Source organism: Neovison vison, chromosome 5 (assembly GCF_020171115.1).
Source record: "Neovison vison isolate M4711 chromosome 5, ASM_NN_V1, whole genome shotgun sequence".
Classification (NCBI taxonomy): domain Eukaryota; kingdom Metazoa; phylum Chordata; class Mammalia; order Carnivora; family Mustelidae; genus Neogale; species Neogale vison.
Window position 1 is genome coordinate 6,008,499 of NC_058095.1, and position 17,721 is coordinate 6,026,219.

The 17,721-nt window shown below is 56.9% G+C and overlaps 1 protein-coding gene across 5 annotated transcripts; it reads right to left on the bottom strand.

Annotated features, from left to right (window-relative positions):
- Window positions 1-1,441: 1,441 nt before the first annotated feature.
- Window positions 1,442-17,108, bottom strand: SLC16A5 (solute carrier family 16 member 5). 5 transcript variants are annotated; one of them, XM_044247465.1, is made up of 7 exons: window positions 17,059-17,108; window positions 15,764-15,951; window positions 12,875-13,052; window positions 12,387-12,621; window positions 9,162-9,305; window positions 4,296-5,105; window positions 1,442-3,036 (listed from the first exon to the last, which is right to left on the bottom strand). In XM_044247465.1, exons 4-7 carry the CDS (start codon window positions 12,583-12,585, stop codon window positions 2,786-2,788), a joined length of 1,404 nt encoding a protein of 467 aa, XP_044103400.1. In that variant the 5' UTR covers window positions 12,586-12,621; window positions 12,875-13,052; window positions 15,764-15,951; window positions 17,059-17,108; the 3' UTR covers window positions 1,442-2,785. The 5 variants fall into 5 exon arrangements, with proteins under 5 accessions (XP_044103400.1, XP_044103399.1, XP_044103401.1 ...); XM_044247464.1 differs by lacking the exon at window positions 17,059-17,108 and having other exon boundaries at window positions 15,764-16,974; XM_044247466.1 differs by lacking the exons at window positions 15,764-15,951; window positions 17,059-17,108 and adding an exon at window positions 14,044-15,591.
- Window positions 17,109-17,721: the final 613 nt, after the last annotated feature.

The window sequence follows — 17,721 nt, forward strand, 5'->3', positions numbered from 1 at the left end:
CTGTACACCTAAATATTCTGCTTTGGCCGTTCTGGGTTGTGGAGCCCTGTATGCTGAAGCCCTTCAGCCTAGTTCTTTCTCAGGGCTTGGTGAAGTGTGACCTAGGCCTCGTAGGCACAGGGTATCGATAGAGCACCAGGCAGGGAAATGGCGCTGCCGCACTCCCATTGTGCTTGAAAATGCTGGGGTAAGGGGGGGTTTGGTCTGTGAGCTTCTTGAGGCTAAGGACCACGTATCTTTGGCCCTGGGCCTGGCATGAAGGAAAGCGGCTGCCACACTCCAGGCTGCCACAGCATCACTGACAGCAGACCCCACACACCTCCATGGGCTCAGGTCCTTGTGGTCAGCCCCTGCCCTATGAGTTATGACTATAATCTGGGTGCCTGGGTACCCTGGTAGCTCCACATAGGACAGTGGCCCCAGATCTATCATCAGGCCCTTTGGCTTCTGTAGAGAGCTGATAAAACGTGGGGAAGTACATCTCAACCCAAGATGGCCAGGGGCTTCTCTGCCTCTGTCTGAACAGAGCAGCAAAGTCCTGGGGAACAGGGGCTCAGAGTTCAGGGATAGGAGGTAAGCGAGCTCTAACCTGCACCGGTCAGGAATAGCTCTAGTTCCTCTCTAGAGGATTCCCAGGAGAGCACCTAAGTGGGGATCTAGAATCAGACGGGCCATCCCATTCTCCCTCATTTGTCCCCTCCGATAGGCTCAGGGGCCTCCCTTCTTCGGGAGAAATTCTCAGTCCTTGGTTTTGTGCTGAGGGCGTCACCAGGTCTTACTCCTCTTACCCAGGCCCTGGGACGTGGTAGATGCTCAATAATTTTGTTGAAGGGAATCTTCCCAGAGATTATTGCCAGTCTTGACTGGGAGAAGATGAGATCAGAGCTTCCTATGCTGAATGTTCACTGATATCTTTTTTCCTTAAAAGAAATCTGTTTTCAGGAAGTGGGCCTAATAGGGGTTGCACATTTCAAAGCCTGGTGGCTATTAGGGCCAAAGATATCTACCTATCCACCAGTCTCACTCTCTTCTTTTCCACTCAGTTGAGATGGAGAAGACAGCACCAGGTAAAATGTGTCCAAGCGATCCCCCTACAGGGCACAGGCTGTGGATGGTGGCCAAGTACGTGCCTGGGTGAGGAGCAGGAAGGCCATGGGGGTCTTCAGGATCAGAATTTTCAAACAAGGGACTCTGATTTATCCGGGCCGGGCTTCTCCTTTATTAAGGCCCAGAGATGGTGAACAACTGCCCCAAGTCACACAGCAGGTTGTGGCGGAGCCAAAACATGAAGTCGGGTCTATCCCAGCTCAGAGCCTTTTGCTTCACCTCTGCACTACTTTCTTCGACCATGAGGGGGCACTCATGGCAGGGTCCGGGAGAAGACAGTACTTCCCCAAGGATGCTTACTCATGCCAGCTGGACAGGAGAAGGCAGGCTGGAGTCAGGTCAAGCAAATAAAATTTTATTTTCCTGATAAGGCTTTCTTGTTGGAGCCTGGTTGAGCCTGAATCAACAAACAAGGCCTTGGGTCACAGCAGAGCCTGCTGAGCAGGGAGAACTAAAGGGGGAGGGAAGGGAGTACTCAAGGCCTGTTTTCGAGCTTCATTAGTTCACGGGGTTTATAACCTGCTGCAGGAACGATTTTTGTCTGTTATTCAAACAAACTCTGTGTTTCCATTGCCTCAGGTGGTACCCTGCTGGGACAAGCTTGGGCTGATGACAGCCAGCCCCCAAGTGATGACCTCAGGAACCTTGCCAGAAAAAAAGAGTATGTGTGTGGGGAGCACTGACCTCCACACCACAGGCAGAAGCCCCCTGGGGAGTGGAGGTGGATTGGCAGCTGGCCCAGCCAGCTACTTACCCTAGGGTGGACACCTCTGACACAGTAGGGAGAGGAGGGCAAGAGAGGGAGAGAAGACTTCTGTTGCAAAACAGCTCCATTTTCCCAGAGGTCTCCTGCCCTGCCTAGCAATTCTTCTGCTCCCCTGCTCACTCAAATGTCAGGCTTTCCCCCACGCCACCACGCAGCTTTATGACCAAGATACAAGGCAGGGGCACAGGAGGGAGGGAGACCTTACAGCAGGCACAGCTGAGTGCAGGGGACCCCTCAGACTTCAGTGATTCTAGGACCCATGCCAAGGGCTGCCCTCCAGTCCTTCGCCCAGACACCAGGTTGGGTCCTCTCCCCAACCGTTAATCTGTCCGTGTCCTGTGTCCATGCCAACCCCTCAGCCTGGCTGTCCACCACTGCTGGTCCCAGCTCATTCTTTCAGGGGGTTCTTCTTCCCAAGGTTCCAGTCAGCATGAGGCCCAACAACCTGTGCCCAGGCCCTTGGGAAGAAAGGGAGCAGAGAGCCTTGGAGGAGGAGTGAACTCTCTGGAACTGTCTGGAGGCCGAAGAAGGACAAAGAGATCACATCGGAGACATCCAGGCTAGACTGCAGGGTCCAGTGTGTCAGGTGGCAGCAACAGTACTGGGCAGCCCACTGGGCTGAGCCGGCTGTGACAGACCCAAGCAGGGTTTAGACTCACTTTCCTAGGCTCCAGGTATGCTGGTGCCCCAGAGAAAAAGTCAGGAGGACCTGCTCCTGGATCTGCTGGTTGGAAGGAGCTCTGAGTCATTGGAGGCCAGCCTCCAGGGTCCCAGCTCCTGGCTGAGTCCCAGTGTGCAGAGCCTAGGGCGGCTTCTGGCTTCGGGCTTCCTGGGCAGCCCCTCACCCCAGCCCCTGGCAGCTGGACATCACATTCCTGGGCTGCAGCAGTGGTCACTCATGGACCTCAGGGCTCAGACGCTGGTCACATACATGACCTCGGTGTACAGCTGCTTCTTGGAACCACGTGAGTCCTCCACCATGAGGCCCTGCTCTGAGGGCACCTCCGTGATGGCTCCTTCTGCCTCGGCCGGCTTGCCTGGCCTCTCCTTCTTCTGCAGGGCACAGAAGCTGCCACCCATGAAGAGGGCAGCTGATATAAGGAAGAAGCTTGACATGTAGAAAACGTAGCTAAAGTTGTTGTCGGTGGTGTCCAGGAGGAGCCCTGGGGGACAGATAGCAAGTTAGGCCGCTGTCTGGGGATGCCAGGCTTCCCTCCCACTACCTTGTGTGCTCTCCGAGAGCAGAGATTTTATTTCAGGCTCTGCTGTATCTGCAGGATGAGCCACTGTGACTGGCACATAGAAGACATTCAATAAAGATTTGTTGACTCAAAGGAGAACAGGAACATTAAGCCTGCTCTCCAGAGGGCAAGAAGAACCCTTGGGCCAGAAGGGCACCTCATGGCATGTCTCCCTTACCCTTGGTGGCAGGGAACCAAGCACACAAGAGCCAGTAGTCCGGGATACCTGCTCAGCTATACCTGGGCCCTCCCATACCTCCTCCTGGGTAAACGTCTCCACTTGTTGCTTTCATCAACTCCCTTGGAAACCACGACTTCCAATGACACACTTGGGAAGAGTCCCCCTTGTCATCAGGGGACTGTACTGACTGCCACCATCGCTGACTGCCCTCCAGCCTCAAGGGCTTCACACAGCTTCCCTGTTACTTTGAATGTCACATTCTTGGCTGCCTAGCAAGTCTGCCCATGGGGGTCTCTGCTTCCACACCTGTTTGTTCCCCTCCTGGCACAGATCACCACGCTGAGCACAAACCTGTGTCTGGTTTGACTCTCCCACCAGAAGGGAAGCCCTGAGAGGTGGGGACTGGGCCTCTGTCCCCAGTCAGCCAGGACCCCCAGTGACGGGCACAGGCGAACCAGTCATTAAGGCAGGTGTTCCTGTCTGCCTTTTGGAGATGACACTGTGGCTCAGAGAAGGAAAATGACTTGCCTGGGTCCCACAGGCAGGGAGTGGGACAGCCAGGATCTTAATCAGGCAAACATGCACGTGGTTTTCTGCTCTGTGCCAGGCTCTCTGCTAAGCTCTTTGCTATATAACTGCGGTCCTCACAACAAGTCTACGGGGTAGATCGTATTAACCTCCCCACTTTGCTGATAAGAAAACAGAGGGACAGAGAGGAAGATGAAGGACTCAGGCAAGTCTGGTACACCCCCCCCCCAAAAAAAAATCCTTATTTTTAACTGTTCATGCCCTGGGCGCCAGCTGGGGAAGAGGTTGCAGCTTGGAAAATCACAGACGCTTGGAAAATCACAGATTCCAAGTCCCTCGCCCCGGAGATGCTAGATGGCACCCAGATCTGTTCAGACTGTTCCCCTTTGCCCCACCTCCGCGTCCTGCCCACCCAGGCCACGCCCACACACGCCCATGCCCCACCCACGTCCGCCCCAGGGGGGCTCCTCACCAGCCAGGGGCGGGGAGATGAGGATGGAGACGCTCTCCAGGACGGTGAAGAGGCCCAGGGCGCTAGAGAACCGATCCATGGGGACGATGTCCATGAGGACCTGGAAGATGAGGGCTCCGACGCCGCTCATGGACACGCTGTACAGCAAGCAGTAGCCCACCAACACCCGGAAGTCGGCCGACGCGGCGCACACCAGGTTGGTGAGGCCGTTGAGCAGGGCTGCCAGGCTGAACAGGTACTTCCGGTGGCCCGCGAAGTCGCGCCGGCCCGCCACCAGCCCGGCCATGGGCCGCAGGAAGATGTTGCTAAAGCCAATGATGGAGATCAGCAGGGCCGCCCTGTGTTCGTCCACCCCGTGCCACATGGCGTACGGCACCAGGAAGACGTGCGGCAGCGGGAAGCCCAGGATCATCCACATAACGCCCAGCGTGTACACTCGGTAGCCCGCGTTGTGCCGCAGGATATCAAAGGCCAGGTGGCGCTGGATGGCCCGACCACACGCTGCCAGGTAGCCGGGAGCAGGAGTCTTGGAAGGTGGGGGGGGCGCTTCTGTGGTCTCAGGGGCCACGCTGGGGGCCACGGGCCTCAGGATGGCCCCACAGACGCAGCAGTGGAGAAAAACGCCGCCGAAGACAAGGAAGGTGCCCCTCCAGCCCAGGTCCTCCAGGAGGTAGCGGGAGAGCAGTGGCCAGAGCGTGATGCCCAGGGAGACGCCCACCGAAGCCAGAGCGTTGGCCAGAGCCCGGTGGTGGTGGAAGTAGAAGCCCAGCACGGTGATGCTCGACTGGAAGCTGAAGCACATGCCCAGGCCTGTGGTGGGAGGGAGGAGACTGGCTGGAGGGCATCCTGGGCCTCCGGCGGGCACCCAGAGGGGTCACGGGGTCCTGCTCCACATCTGCCCTCCTTCTGTTCTGGCCCAGACCCACTTCCAGGTCCCCAGGGATTGAGGATGGAAACAGCCTGCCTTGCCACCTCCTTAGAAACAACAGCTCTGCCCTCCCAAGGCTGCCAGAGGCACATCTGTTGCCCTTTGCACAGCACCAGCCTGATCTTTAAAAACCTAAATTGGAGGGGGTGCTGGGTGGCTTAGTCAGTTAAGCATCTGCTTTCAGCTCGGGTCATGATCCTGGGACCGAGCTCCACATCGGGCTCTCTGCTGAGCGGGGAGCCTGCTTTTCTCTCTCCTTGTCCTCTGCACTGCCCCCCCCCACCGCTTGTGCTGGCTCGCTCTCTCTCAAATAAATAAAATCTTAAAATAAATAAATAAATAGGGATGCCTCGGTGGCTCAGTAGGTTAAGCCACTTCGGCTCAGGTCATGATCCCAAGCGTCCTGGGATCGAGTCCCACATCGGGCTCCTTGCTCAGCAGGAGCCTGCTTCTCTGTCTGCCTCTGCCTGCCACTCTGTCGGCCTGTGCTCACTCTAAGAAATAAATAAAATATTTATAAATAAATAAATAAATAAATAAAAACCCTAAATTGGGGTAAGTCTCTTTCCTGCTTGACACCTTTCAAAGACTTCCCATTATACCTGGAAAAAAATGCCACAGTAGTTGCTGTGCCCTGGAAGGCTCTGCACGGTCTGGCCCCTGGTCATCTCTTGGGCGCCATCTCAGGCCATTCTCCCTGTCACTCACCATGATTGAACCACATCAGCTTCTTTCTCTTCCTCTGGACACCAAGCTGTCCCCTACTGCGGGACATTTGCAGTTGCTGTTCCCACTGCCTAAAATATGCTTCCCCCAGACTTTTTCCTCTCCTGGCTCAGCTCAGATGCTACACCCCCATCCTCTCTGTGCTGCCCCGAACAGCAGAACATGTTGCAAGAGAAAGCTCACGGCCACACCATGACCACGATTCTCACGTGGGCTCTCGGGCCACCCTCCTGGATGACCACCAGTCCTTCTCTATGCACCTCCCCCAGTACCCCCAGCTGACCACTTGCCTTCTGTCTATGACATTGGACTGTCTGTCCCTGCTGCCAGCCAAGGTCAACCCGCTACTTATGCCCTTCATCTTGTCCACTTAAGGCATATCCCTCCAGCAATTTCTTTCTTCTGCACCACCCACTTCCTCCTCTTTGCCAGATCATTCTCCTTCGTTGTTATTCCTCCCATTAAAAACAAAACAAAGGGCGCCTGGGTGGCTCAGTTGGTTAATCATCTGACTTTAGCTCAGGTCATGATCTCGGGGTCCTGGGATCAGGCCCAGACGCTGGGCTCCCTGCTCAGTGGGGAGTCTGCTTGTCTGTCTCCATCTCCCTCTGCCTCTTCCCCCGACCTTGTGTTCTCTGTCTCAAATAAAGAAATAAAATCTTTTTAAAAAAGCAAAACAAAAGCGAACAAAAAAAGAAAACAGAAACCCAGCCCTGGCTTCCTCCCACTCCCTTCTCAGTACCTGCTCCCGGTAGCCCCAAGGGTCTGCGGGCCAGGGGTGATCACCAAAAGGAGACAGAGGGGGGAGATGTGCAGGTGGAAGCGTCTTAGGGGTTCACTCTCTCTGCTACGAAGAGGAAGAAGAGCCCACAAGGAGAGGCCCAGGAGCAACGGTGTCCGAAGAGGAACAGGCAGTACAAAATGTCAACCAGGAAAATGCAGGAAAGGATGAAAAGGAGCAAGGTGCTAACCAAGGAGAGCCCTTGGCCTTCTGTTTGGAAGCTGGTGAATGTCGTGTGCCTCCGCAGGCAGCTGCATCCTGCAGTATAGGTGGGACGTGGGTCAGAGGCTTGGAAAGCTGTGGGCGAGGGAGGGAGGAGGTCAGGCAGCAGATGGAAAAGCAGTCCTGGCGTGGTCTTCGGGCAGTTAGCACCAACCCTCCTCACCGTGACTGGATGAGGAGTTGGGCCTGATGCCTCAAGTCCTGATGTTCTCCCTCAAGGGCACAGGAAGACGTACCTACCTTCTAAACTTGGTTACAAGGGACCTTTCCCATAAACCCTTTGGTGTTACATGTTTCTTTAGGGTCCCCTGTTACTGGCTCTTAACAGAATGTGGGTGGGGGGTTTTGTATGTTTATTTTTATTTTATTTTATTATTATTTTAAAAGATTACTTATTTATTTAATTGACAGAGAGAGAGAGAGAGAGATATCACAAGTAGGCAGAGAGGCAGGCAGAGGGAGAGGGGGAAGCAGGCTCCTTGCTGAGCAGAGAGCCCAATGCGGGGCTTGATCTCTGGACACTGAGATCATGACCTGAGCCCGAAGGCAGAGGCTTTAACCCACTGAGCCACCCCGGTGCCCTGTTTTTATTTTAAGTGGGCTCTTCACCTAATATGGGGCTTGAACTCATGACCCAGAGATCAGGAGTCACATGCTCTACTGACTGAGCCAGTTAGGTGCCTTTGAATATTGTATTTTGACTCAGTCTGTAAGATTCTGTCATCCGGGGAGTTTTCCCCTATTGCATGGAATGATGCTCATAATATTTTGTGAAGCTAATAAGGCAGTTAAAAAAAAAGCAAAAAAAAACCAAAACAACTAAAAAAAAAACCCCTTTCTTGGTCCCACAGCCTCTTCTGGGTATTGGCCTGTTTCTGTGTCCCCTTCATCGAAATTTCCTGGAAATACTGTTTATCTCCATTGTCTCCAACTCCTGTCTTTCTCTTTGCTCTTGGTCTGCTGCAATCAGACTTCCCACCTCACCTTTGGTCCAGACTCCCTCTTATCAAGGTCAGCAACCTCCATGTTGCCAAATCCAAAGACTGAAGCTGGTCCCCTTCCATCTGACCCACCAGCGGCCTGACACAGCCCTCACTCTCTCCTCACCTTCTCAAGAAACCTCACTCTCCCGGGCCTCCTCCTGCCTGTGTCTCTCCTTCCCACCAACGACTGGACACCGCAGGGCTCAGTCCTCAGGCCCCCTCAGCCCCCCACTCTTGTTCCCTCAGAGACAGCAGAACGACACCTCCTCTCAATACTAGAAAGCCAGCCCTGCTGTGAGCAGCCGACGGCCTGTCCCCGAACAGCAGACTGGATGCTTCCAACCGCCCACCAACCTGCTCCTCCCTTCGGTTCCCCACTATAGTTAAAGGCTACTCCATCCTTCCGGCCGTTTGGGGCAAAAACCTTGGCGTCACCCTTCTTGGTTCCTGGAACCTTGGGTCATCCTTGACTCTTCTTCTCTGGACCTCCCACGCAGTCCTGAACCTGGCCACCCCTCACCACCTCCATCGTACCGCCATGGTCGAAGGTAGGCCATCTCCTGTCTGGGATATGATGCTCATACCTGTCTCCTGCTCTTAGTCCCCACCCAGTGCACATACGTTGAACACAGCAGCTGGAGGGCTTTACAAACACCAGTTGGATGACGTCCCTCACCCCACCACCCAAATCTCTCGGATGGCTTCCCATCTCACTACTCAGCCATCAGGCACTACTCCCCATCCAGCCTCCACCCTACTTTTGCTTGTGCCCTCCATTGCCCCTTGGGTCCTTCTGGGCTTTGCACTTGCTGTTCCTGCTGTCTGGAATGCTCTTTCCCTGAGAGCCTGGCAGCAGACTCCCTCACCTCCATTAGCTTCCTGTCCAAATGTCACCTCCTCTGCAAGACCTTCCCCGACTGCCCTGTTGAAAGCAGCAACCGCCCCGACCTTGCTTTATCTTCTGCCTGGGGTGTTCTAGATGTTTCACCTCTTTGCTTGTTTAATCTCAGCCCACCCACGCCGCAGCCAGGGCACCATCCCATCAGTGGTCCTGGCTTCTCAGGTGTTTGTCACCATCAGAAACAATCTTTCTCATTTACATATTCATTGTCCCTCTCCCTCATGGGACTGATAAGCAGCCCCAGAAGATTAGACACACTGCCTGCACTTATGCCTGGCACTTTTTGGTAGGCACCCAGAAATTCTCAAAATGGGAAGAGAGTCACCTGTGATGAATCCTGCTGTGAGGTAGAGCTGGCTAAGGGTGCGGCAGAAGGAGCCTGCTACCATGCCCAGGCTGGCCAGTGCGCCCCCCAGCATCACCGTCACTCGGCAGCCAAAGCGTCCCACCAGGATGCTGCACAGGGGTCCTGTGGGGAGGAAGCAGGGAGGGGCAGGGGTGAGGAGGCAGCCAATGGGAGGCAGCTGAATGAGGAGGACAGGAGGGAGGGAGAGAGAGGGCTTGGGAAGGGGTTCCAGCAAGAACTAGCCACGTGGCTGGAAGGGCACAGCCCTGGGGCCTATAGGTCTCGATTCTGATCGCCACCCGGCCCCAGGCTGGCTATGGGCTGGGGCAAACCCAGTCCCTCTCTGCGCCTCCCCTACAGGAGGTCGCACTGGATGACATCTGACCACCTGTGAGTGGAGGTGGAGGTCCTGCAAGGGCTCTGTTTAACCCCTAACAAGGATCCCCAGAGCTACGGACTGAGGCCCTTCGCTGCACTGACCTGAGGCTGATTCCATCCGAGTAAAAGAGGCCGGCCTCAGGACCTGGGTAGATGCCCCTTGCTGGGGTTTTTTTCTCGGTGGGTGAGGGTCCCAGGTTATCAAAACAATGGCAAGTGCCTACAGCCGCCACCTACTTCCCATTCTCAAGAGGACTGGCCACAGCCCTGCCACTGGCCTCCAACCTGTCTAGGGTGGGCAGCCTGGGGTGCGGGACCACTCCCTCCACACCCCCCTGCCCTGGCCTCGGGAGAGAACTGAGTGGGGTGCCTTCTCCCCTCCCCCATCACTTCCAGCCAACACAAATTCTTGCACCCAGAAGTTTGGCTTCCGGTGGAGAGGGGCCTGTTCTCCTCTACCCCACCCCCACCTTGAGCTGCCTCCTCACCAGCCCAGACCCAGAGCGGAAAGGAGCCAGTCCTGGCTGGCTGCTTCTCCACACCTCACAGGGCCCCATTCACCAGGTGCCCTGCCCCCAAGGACACATAATGGAATTTCTACAGTTACTCTCCCAGAGCACTGCCAAAGGAAGAGGGAGGGAGGGAGGAAGGAGGGAGCCAGCGTGAGCTCGAGAGCGCATGCCCAGTGTGTGTGTATGTTTGGGGTGGAGAGGGGATGTGTGCATGTGAGCCAGTATGAGACTGGGAGTGACACAGGAAGGAGGCAGCCCGCACTCAGAGATAATCAAGCACAGGCAGCCATAGAGGGAGAGGCAAGACTGCAGCGAACATGACCACTGCCCCACACATCGTCCCTCTTCCCCACCCCAAACTCTGGTCTGACTTTGGAAAAGTGACACTGGGCAAAGCCCCAAGTCATGGCACTGGGGGTACAGGTTGGGACCTGTGCCAGCTTACCTCAGACAGCCAGGGGCCCTGGGAGGCAGGGTGTTTCCTCGACTGGGCACTGCTTCTGCCCTGAACTCACTCTGCAACCCTGAACGTGCCTAGTACTTGTGCTTGCTTGCTTTCTTCATCTCTAAGATGTGTGGGGGCTGGGGCTGCTTGGGATCGAGGATAATTTCAAGTTCAAAATTTCTCTGGGGACGCCTGGGTGGCAGAGTTGGTTAAGCGTCTGCCTTTGGCTCAGGTCATGATGCCAGGGTCCTGGGATCAAGTCCCACATCTGGTTCCCTGCTCAGTGGGCAGTCTGCTTCTCCCTCTGCCTGCCGCTCCCTGCTGTGCTCTCTCTCCCTCTGACCAAAAAATAAATAAAATCTTTAAAAAAAATAAAAACAGGGCGCCTGGGTGGCTCAGTGGGTTAAGCCGCTGCCTTCGGCTCAGGTCATGATCGGAGGGTTCTGGGATCGAGTCCCACATCGGGCTCTCTGCTCAGCAGGGAGCCTGCTTCCTCCTCTCTCTCTGCCTGCCTCTCTGCCTACTTGTGATCTCTCTCTCTGTCAAATAAATAAATAAATAAAAATTTAAAAAATATAGAAATAAAAATAAAATTCCTCTGATACTCTGAATGAGCATAGTCTAGAGGTGTGTATGTGAGACAGACAGACAGACATACAGATGGGAATCCCGGGCTGACTGAGGTGTTGGCATGCCGGCTAGGGGCTGGGGAGTCTAAAGCTGGTTGGGAGTCGGGGTCCCCACTGGATGCCTGTTTCCCGGGCCCTGGCATGGATTCCTTTCTGGCTGCATGGAACGAACTGCCTGAGATTCCCACTTCTGCCCCAACCTTGCAGGTGAAAAGGTCAGGGATCTGGCCTAGTTCAGGCCTCTCCCAGGGCCCTAAGTCCAGGCCCCGCCAGGTTCAGGGGTCGTCTCAGGAGGCCATCTCTCCCAGTCTGACCTCTCCCCCAATTAGAGGGAAGGACCTGGAAAAACAAGCAGGCTGCTCCTGCCGTGTGGAGGGAGTGGCAGGAGGTGCACAGGGAGGTGGAGTCAGCGGAGCCAAGGAAAGCACTTGGGGAGAGATCTTGCTCCTGCTGACCAGGGCCTCCTGCCCCATCCCCCATCCCCCACCCCTGCTTGCAGGTCCCAGCCCAAGTCTACTGCAGGGAATCTCCCAGGCAGCCCTGGCCTTTCCCCTTCACTGAGGTCAGGGGAGGTCAGGATGAGAGGGTCACATTCTTGAAGGAGCTAAGCAGGAAATGGGGAGGGGGGGGTCCTTCACTTGAACCTCCCCAGCCCTTGCAATACCCCTTCTGCTTCCTGGGGAGAGATGGGGCTCTTGCCCTGCCCCCATTTTGCCCCTTGTGTTTTCCTCGAGCCCCCTTTCCCATCCTGAAGCCCCCGCCAAGGTTCTCCAAATACCAGCTGCTCGTAACTCATGGGATTCTCCCTATAATCCCAGGTAGGAAGTGGTAGGGTGTTGGGTGTTACCTCCATATTGCAGAAGAAGAAACTGAGGTTCAGAGAGATTACCCAAGCAGCAATTCCTCAAGTCTGAGCTAAGCGTCTGGCACTCCCACAATCTGCCTGGATCCTCTCTCGGCCTCCAGCCACTTTGAGGACTGGCTGTGCACCTTGGGAGCCTCCATACCCTCTCCCCATCCCCAGCCCAGCCAAGACCTGCCCAGCCCAGTTCAGCATAGCCCAGCCCCGTATTCCAGGCAGGGGGGGCTGAAATCAGGTGACATTTTAGGAATTCACCCCATGAGACAAAGCCTGTGGCCTCAGAGAAAGTGAGCTCCCAGAGGCCAGGGAGACTGTGGCTTCCTCCTTCACCCTGTGCTCTTTCTCAACCCTCCCTCGGCCCCTCCCCAGGCTGCTCACCCCCAGCGTGGAGCATGGCTGTCAGGATGGAGGGGAACCATGAGGTCTCACTGTTGCTGGCCTGGAACTCATGCTGTAGTTCAGTGAAGAAGATGCCAGTGCATGTGGGGAAGCCCAGAGTGAGGCCCTGGGTCACCAGGGAGGCCAGCAGCACCACCCAGGCCCAGCAGCCCTCTGCACGCTCCAGGACCTGCGGCATCCTTCACCGTTACCACGTTACCACTGCCTGGGCCACCTGCAGAGGGGACAGAATGCAGCTGCCAACCCCAGTTCACCTGCCACTTTCCCTGGGTGGCTGAAACCATCCCTTCCTTTGCCCCAGCACCACGTAGCACAGAGGGCACCGCCCCCTGGGAGGTGGCCAGAGGCCAACTCGTTGGCCTTGGCCTTTCCTTTCACCCACTTCCCAGAGCCAGCCTGGCAGGAGGTACAGGCAGGTGAGCCATCAGTGGGACGAGGCAGGTGGGAGGAACTCTTTCTAGACTTACAACATCTGGTGGTCAGTCAGTAGACAGCACTTCCTGGCCCGGCCTTGGGGCCCCCTCCTGTACACAGCAAGCACTCAAAAACAGCTTGTAGAACGGAACAGATCTCTAGAGCCGGCGACGTCCCAATTCCCCCGCAGGTACGCACAGATGCATTTTCAAACATTCATAAGCAGGCTTCCTGCACACAAACACAGACTTTCGCAAAGCCGTCTTGACAGCAGCGTCCGCTGTCAGTGCTGCTGAGACGGCCTAGGTGAGTAAGTGGGTGCTGGGCGTCGTCAAGGAGTGTACACAGAATAGCTTTCCAAGGGTACCACACAGGGTCCTGGGATGGAGCCCCACATCGCATCGGGCTTTCTGCTCAGCAGGAAGCCTGCTTCCCCCTCCCCCTCTGCCTGCCTCTCAGCCTACTTGTGATCTCTCTCTCTCTCTCTGTCAAATAAATAAAATCTTAAAAAACAGAAAAAGGCACGGGTCTCATCCGAAGGCCTTCTGATATTCCTCCTTCCACAGGGAGCTCGTGGCAGAGTCAAGTTCTACAGCGATGCTCAGTAATGACCCACCACCTGTCAGGGCTTCTCTGAGCAACACTCCCCCCAAAACACAAACACACACACACACACACACACACACAGTCACACACAGTCACACATGGGCATATACCAAGATACACACTCACAAAGACACACACACAAACACACTGCATAGACAGAGACACACAGAACCACACAGGTACATAGACTTACAGGCAGACACACACTTACACAGACACCCATAAACAGAAAAGTCTAGAGACACACAGACATACAAAGTCATGCACGTAGGCCTGCCCAGACATATACAGAGACACACACATGCACAGATACACACCTACGTGGACACATGCAGACAAGCCCAGACACAAACAAATGCAAAAAGACACACACTACACAGACATACAGACACACACACGCGCACAGGGTCACACACACAGATACACCCACCCCCAACTTTGGCTCAGTCCTTTCTGTTTTTCGCCCCATCCAGGCTGCTCCCCCACCCTGTCACAGAAGCTGCCACAACCAGGCTCAAAGCCCCAAGGTCCTTCCCCAGATGCGCAGCCCTTCCCCAGCCCCCTCTGTCCCTGCTCTCCACCTGTCCCCTGGTCCCTCGTGGCCCTCAGACCTCACCCGCACTCAGGGCTTAGGGCTCCGGCAGCCTTTGCCTCAGCGAAGGCAGTGGATCCCTTGAGCTACAGTTCCCACAGCCTCCCTCCTTCTAGCCCCAGGTCCTGGGAAGATCCATGGAAACCCATGGATCTACCAGAAATATGCAACCCCAACCTCATGCCACGCCCTGTACTCCAAGCTTTCCCCGCCCCCCTCCACCAGACCCAGGAACTTTAAAACAGCACCTAAAAGGGATCCACCCCAAACCACCTCCTTCTGACGCTCCCATCCCTTCTCTGGGCACCAAGCCTTCTTTCTCCCCAGAGGACCCCCGGGAGCCCTGCCAAGGTGAGCAGCCCATTGGACAGACTGCAATGAGCGTGGGCGCGCGCCTGTGTGTGTGTGTGTGTGTGCTGCAAGCAGGTCCTGCCATCCTGGCTCTGGCTTGTGATACTGGCTCAGCCCTGATCCTCCTGACGCCGTTCCAGGCTCAGGCAGACCTCCTATACAGTTCCCTTCAAGGATTTCTGTTCCCGCAGCAAATGGAAAGGTCACCAGTGCAATGTGATCCTGTGTTGGCCTAAATGTCCCCTCCACAATCTCTCCAGAGCTGGGCCCTCAGTCTTCCCTGACCTGCCACTTTCCCCTCTTCCTCTCAGAAGGGCCGCCCGCCTTCCTCCACTGCCTTCCCTTCCTCCGGCTCTTCCCTTCACAGCTGCCCTACCCCTGTCCCTTCCCAAGTCCTGGGACCCTGCTGGTTTCCCTTCAGAGCAGCATACAGTCCCTTGACGCAGAGGTGGCAGGGAGGAGGTGGACGACAGAGGAGACACAGGCCCAGCTCCCCTCACCCTGCTTCCCCAGCTCTGGTCCCTTCTCATTCCTGCTTGTTCTGCCCCTAAATTTAGAGAGAGGCCTCTACCACCTGCTCCCACCCCGCCCCCCCATCAGAGGCATCTTTAGTGCCCTTCTCAGCAGCCACTTCTCCAGGCAGCCTTCTGGGGACTTTGTTCAGGATTCTGACCTTCACTCTGCACCCACTTTCTGTCTGGATCTTTCAGTGCAGCTGACTTTCCCCAGCCTCTCCTTCCTCCAGGCCTCCCAGGAGAGTCAGAGCCCAGGAAACCTGGAGCACCTCTGTGCTCTCTTTGCACACTGGGAGGACCCCTGGCCTCCCTCTGGGGGTTCCCCTGAAGACTCTGCCTTCCACCAGGGGGTGTCCCCTCCCAGACCCCAAGTGACTCCTGTATCACAAACAGCCTTCTTGTCTGGTGGGCACTCCAGCCCCTTCCGCCAGCAAGTTCCTGGGAAGCTCCCCTGACCCCTACTCCAGGCTAGACCAGGCCCTCTTCCTCTATTTCTTTCTTTCAATGTACTTTTCACACCACATTGGAATGGATCCTTCTCTTGTTTATCATTGTTGCCCCTCCCCCACAACACACACCCCCTACTCTAAGAACAGGGACCTCTTCACACATCCCTACCAGGCCTTGGGCAAGCACAAAAGATAATTTAATGGGCGCCTGGGTGGCTCAGTGGGTTAGGCCGCTGCCTTCGGCTCAGGTCATGATCTCAGGGTCCTGGGATCGAGGCCCGCATCGGGCTCTCTGCTCAGCGGGGAGCCTGCTTCCTCCTCTCTCTCTGCCTGCCTCTCTGCCTGCTTGTGATCTCGCTCTGTCAAAGAAATAAATAAAATCTTTAAAAAAAAAAAAAAAAAAAAAAAAGATAATTTAATGGGACCCACCTGTGTTCCCCTGGGGGCAGGCAAGACCAGGACCAAGGGTGACTTGGCTTCCTGGTGGGCAGGTCCATTCCAGAAAACTCAAGCAGGGCAGAGACGAGATGGGGCTCGGGGCTCTGGCTCCAATGCCGCCCCAGAAGGGAAGAAGTGGTCTTTCCTTTGCTCTGGGCACCACGAATCATGGTCGCTGCCTGGTACATTGTGGCAAGGAAGGAAATGCAGCTGGAGACACCTGGCTCGCACTTCCAGGGACCGGAAGCTCTCCACAGGAGCTGCCCACCTCAGCCCACAGGAACCCCAGCCCAGAGTCGGAGTGACTCCCTTCATTCCCAAGTGGCAGGAAGCGGTGGGCAGGGCACAAGACCAGAAGCATTTCTTGTCCTTCAAACACTGCACGCATGGCTTGGTTTGAGTTCAGGGCCTCCGCAGAGCCTCAGCAGGGCGTCAGAATCCCTTCTCTGCCCCTCTAAACTTGCAGGCATGGTCAGAGGAGGGAGCGAATGCTCTCACGCAGGGTTTTGGTGTGCTGAGTGGAAGGGATGCCCCTCTCCCATGGTGAGAGGCAAAGGAGGCACCACGCCGTCCAGGGCAGGCCCAGAGGACCTGAGCCCACCTCCCCCTTCCTAGACCCCATATCAGGCAGAGCCTAGGACACAGGGTGGCCGTGGCAGGACAGCTGCCAGAACCAGCTTGAGGTTGGGACGGACAAGCCCTCAAACCCCTACACTTGGCAGGGGCTGAGGAAGGAACAGGGTGTTCCAGAACTACGCGAGCTGGGACAAGTCACCCTCCTCCTTTCTCTGTCTCCAAACTTGCCCCCACATTCCCGCAGGGGCCCTCTGGTCTGGAAAGGGGGATGGCCTAGGCAACAGGGACCTCAGGACCCGTTCCCAGCTTGGCCCCGTGTCCCTGCCGTCCCGGGTCATTCGGCTTTCCCACCTTCCCCAAGACGGATCTTCCCTGGGTGGGGCTTCTGGGACGCCCTGGAGCCCTGGGCACCCGCGTGGAGATTTCAGGCCAGGCCTCGCGTGGTGCCCGTGCTCCCCCCCCAACTCCCCAAGCCGTGGAGGGTGGCAGTGGCTCGGGAGAGCCCCCTCAGGCGTGGGGGTCCCCAGCCATCGCAGGCTGGGGCCGCCCAGGAACGCGACAAGACTTTCCTGGATCCTCAACCCGGAGCCCGTCACAGGCGGGAAGGGGCCCCGGAGGTCCCCGGAGAGGCGGGTCCGCCACGGCGCTGACGGGGACCCCGGCGAGAGGGCGCCTGGCGGACAGTGGGGAGGCCCGGGGAGCCCGCTCACCGGCTCGCGCCGCCCGGCCGTGGGGCGGCTCCACTCCCGCCGAGCGCGACTTCCTGCGGCCCCGCGGGCGAGCGATGGACGCGGCAGGACGCCGCGGGTCCGCGGAGAGCCGCGCCCTCGGGGGGCGGGCCGCAGGCCGCCGGGGGGCGGGACCACCTCCGCGCCGCCGGCGGGTGGGGAAGGGCCATCCTGGCCCCCGGGTGGGAGGGCGTGGCGGGCGGGGCCAGGGCTGGCACCCCTCATCTCAGCCCGGTCCAGTGGTCCGAGTGGCGGGCCGCCGGGCTGCAGACGCCGGCTCGGCGGATTCATTTGCATGTCATTAGCATATCGTTTCTCCTGCGCGGGCAAGGGCTCCCGGAGGGGGGAGGAGAAAGCGTGTGATTAAGGGGCTCTACCTCCCAGCGGAGTCGGGTGGGAGGCCACGGTGGGGGACCCGTTCTTTGTCGGCTTTAGGCCCTAGTGGTCCTTCCACTGAAAGCTGGAGCTTGAGGGCCACACCCAGAACAACTCTGGCATCTGGGGCGGGCCAGGCGCGCCAAGAGGGTTACCCCCCAGACCCTGGGGGCGGGTCAGAGGACGCCCACCACCTTCGCAGGCACCGCTCAGACCTGCAGGCCCTTTTCCATCTTCTCCACCTAGCCAGCCCTTAAAATGCATTATTTA